A 611-nucleotide genomic window follows, 5' to 3' on the forward strand; every position below is an offset into this window, starting at 1 on the left:
ATCACGCAGACAGTATGGCCTCTGCTGCCTCAGCCTTGCATTTGCTGTCTCCAAGGAACAGGCACAATTCTGAGCACAGCCACCACTCTTTGGACATGCCTCCAGTGGAGGTGGACAGACTGAATGCTCCATCATTACTGGAGACTGCTTTAACTCAGGAAAATGCATCTTCTGACAGTGTTGTGAGTCAGCCATGGCCAGCAGCTCCTGACATAACCAGAGAAACCAGGAATAGCATGGCAGACAGGTAATCACTTGGGTTTGTCTGGCTTAGGGCAATTTCTTTGCACTTGCCAAATTGCCACCTTGGTGAAAAGCTCTTACATTGTGATTAATCCAGAGAAGTTCTCCATCCCTTCTTCCCTTAATGGATTTGATGAGTCAGCCTTCCTGTGTGCTTGGTCTGTACGCTGTCCTGAACTTCCTAGGCCAGCTCTAACCATTTTTGCTCTCTGATACCCTTTGCAGCATAAATGATCTCTGTTAAGAAGGTGAAAAGTCTACTTTATTTGCCTTCATGTCCATCTGGAGACTTGAGATGGGATTTTTGGGGGGTTTTGCACTCTGGAAATCAAACCAGTACCAGCTAAATTCTGCCCCAGGTGATGCAT

General features: G+C 46.8%; 1 protein-coding gene across 1 annotated transcript in view; it reads left to right on the forward strand.

Annotated features, from left to right (window-relative positions):
- EDC4 (enhancer of mRNA decapping 4) overlaps positions 1–611 on the forward strand; it is a gene marked incomplete at its 5' end in the record, with an annotated part of 29306 nt that overhangs the window by 15756 nt on the left and 12939 nt on the right. Inside the window, 1 exon segment of the mRNA XM_009075790.1 lies at positions 1–247. This exon segment is cut by the window's left edge and continues 23 nt beyond it. Coding sequence (XP_009074038.1) covers positions 1–247 — 247 coding nt within the window.

Source organism: Acanthisitta chloris, unplaced genomic scaffold (assembly GCF_000695815.1).
Source record: "Acanthisitta chloris isolate BGI_N310 unplaced genomic scaffold, ASM69581v1 scaffold17115, whole genome shotgun sequence".
Taxonomy (NCBI): domain Eukaryota; kingdom Metazoa; phylum Chordata; class Aves; order Passeriformes; family Acanthisittidae; genus Acanthisitta; species Acanthisitta chloris.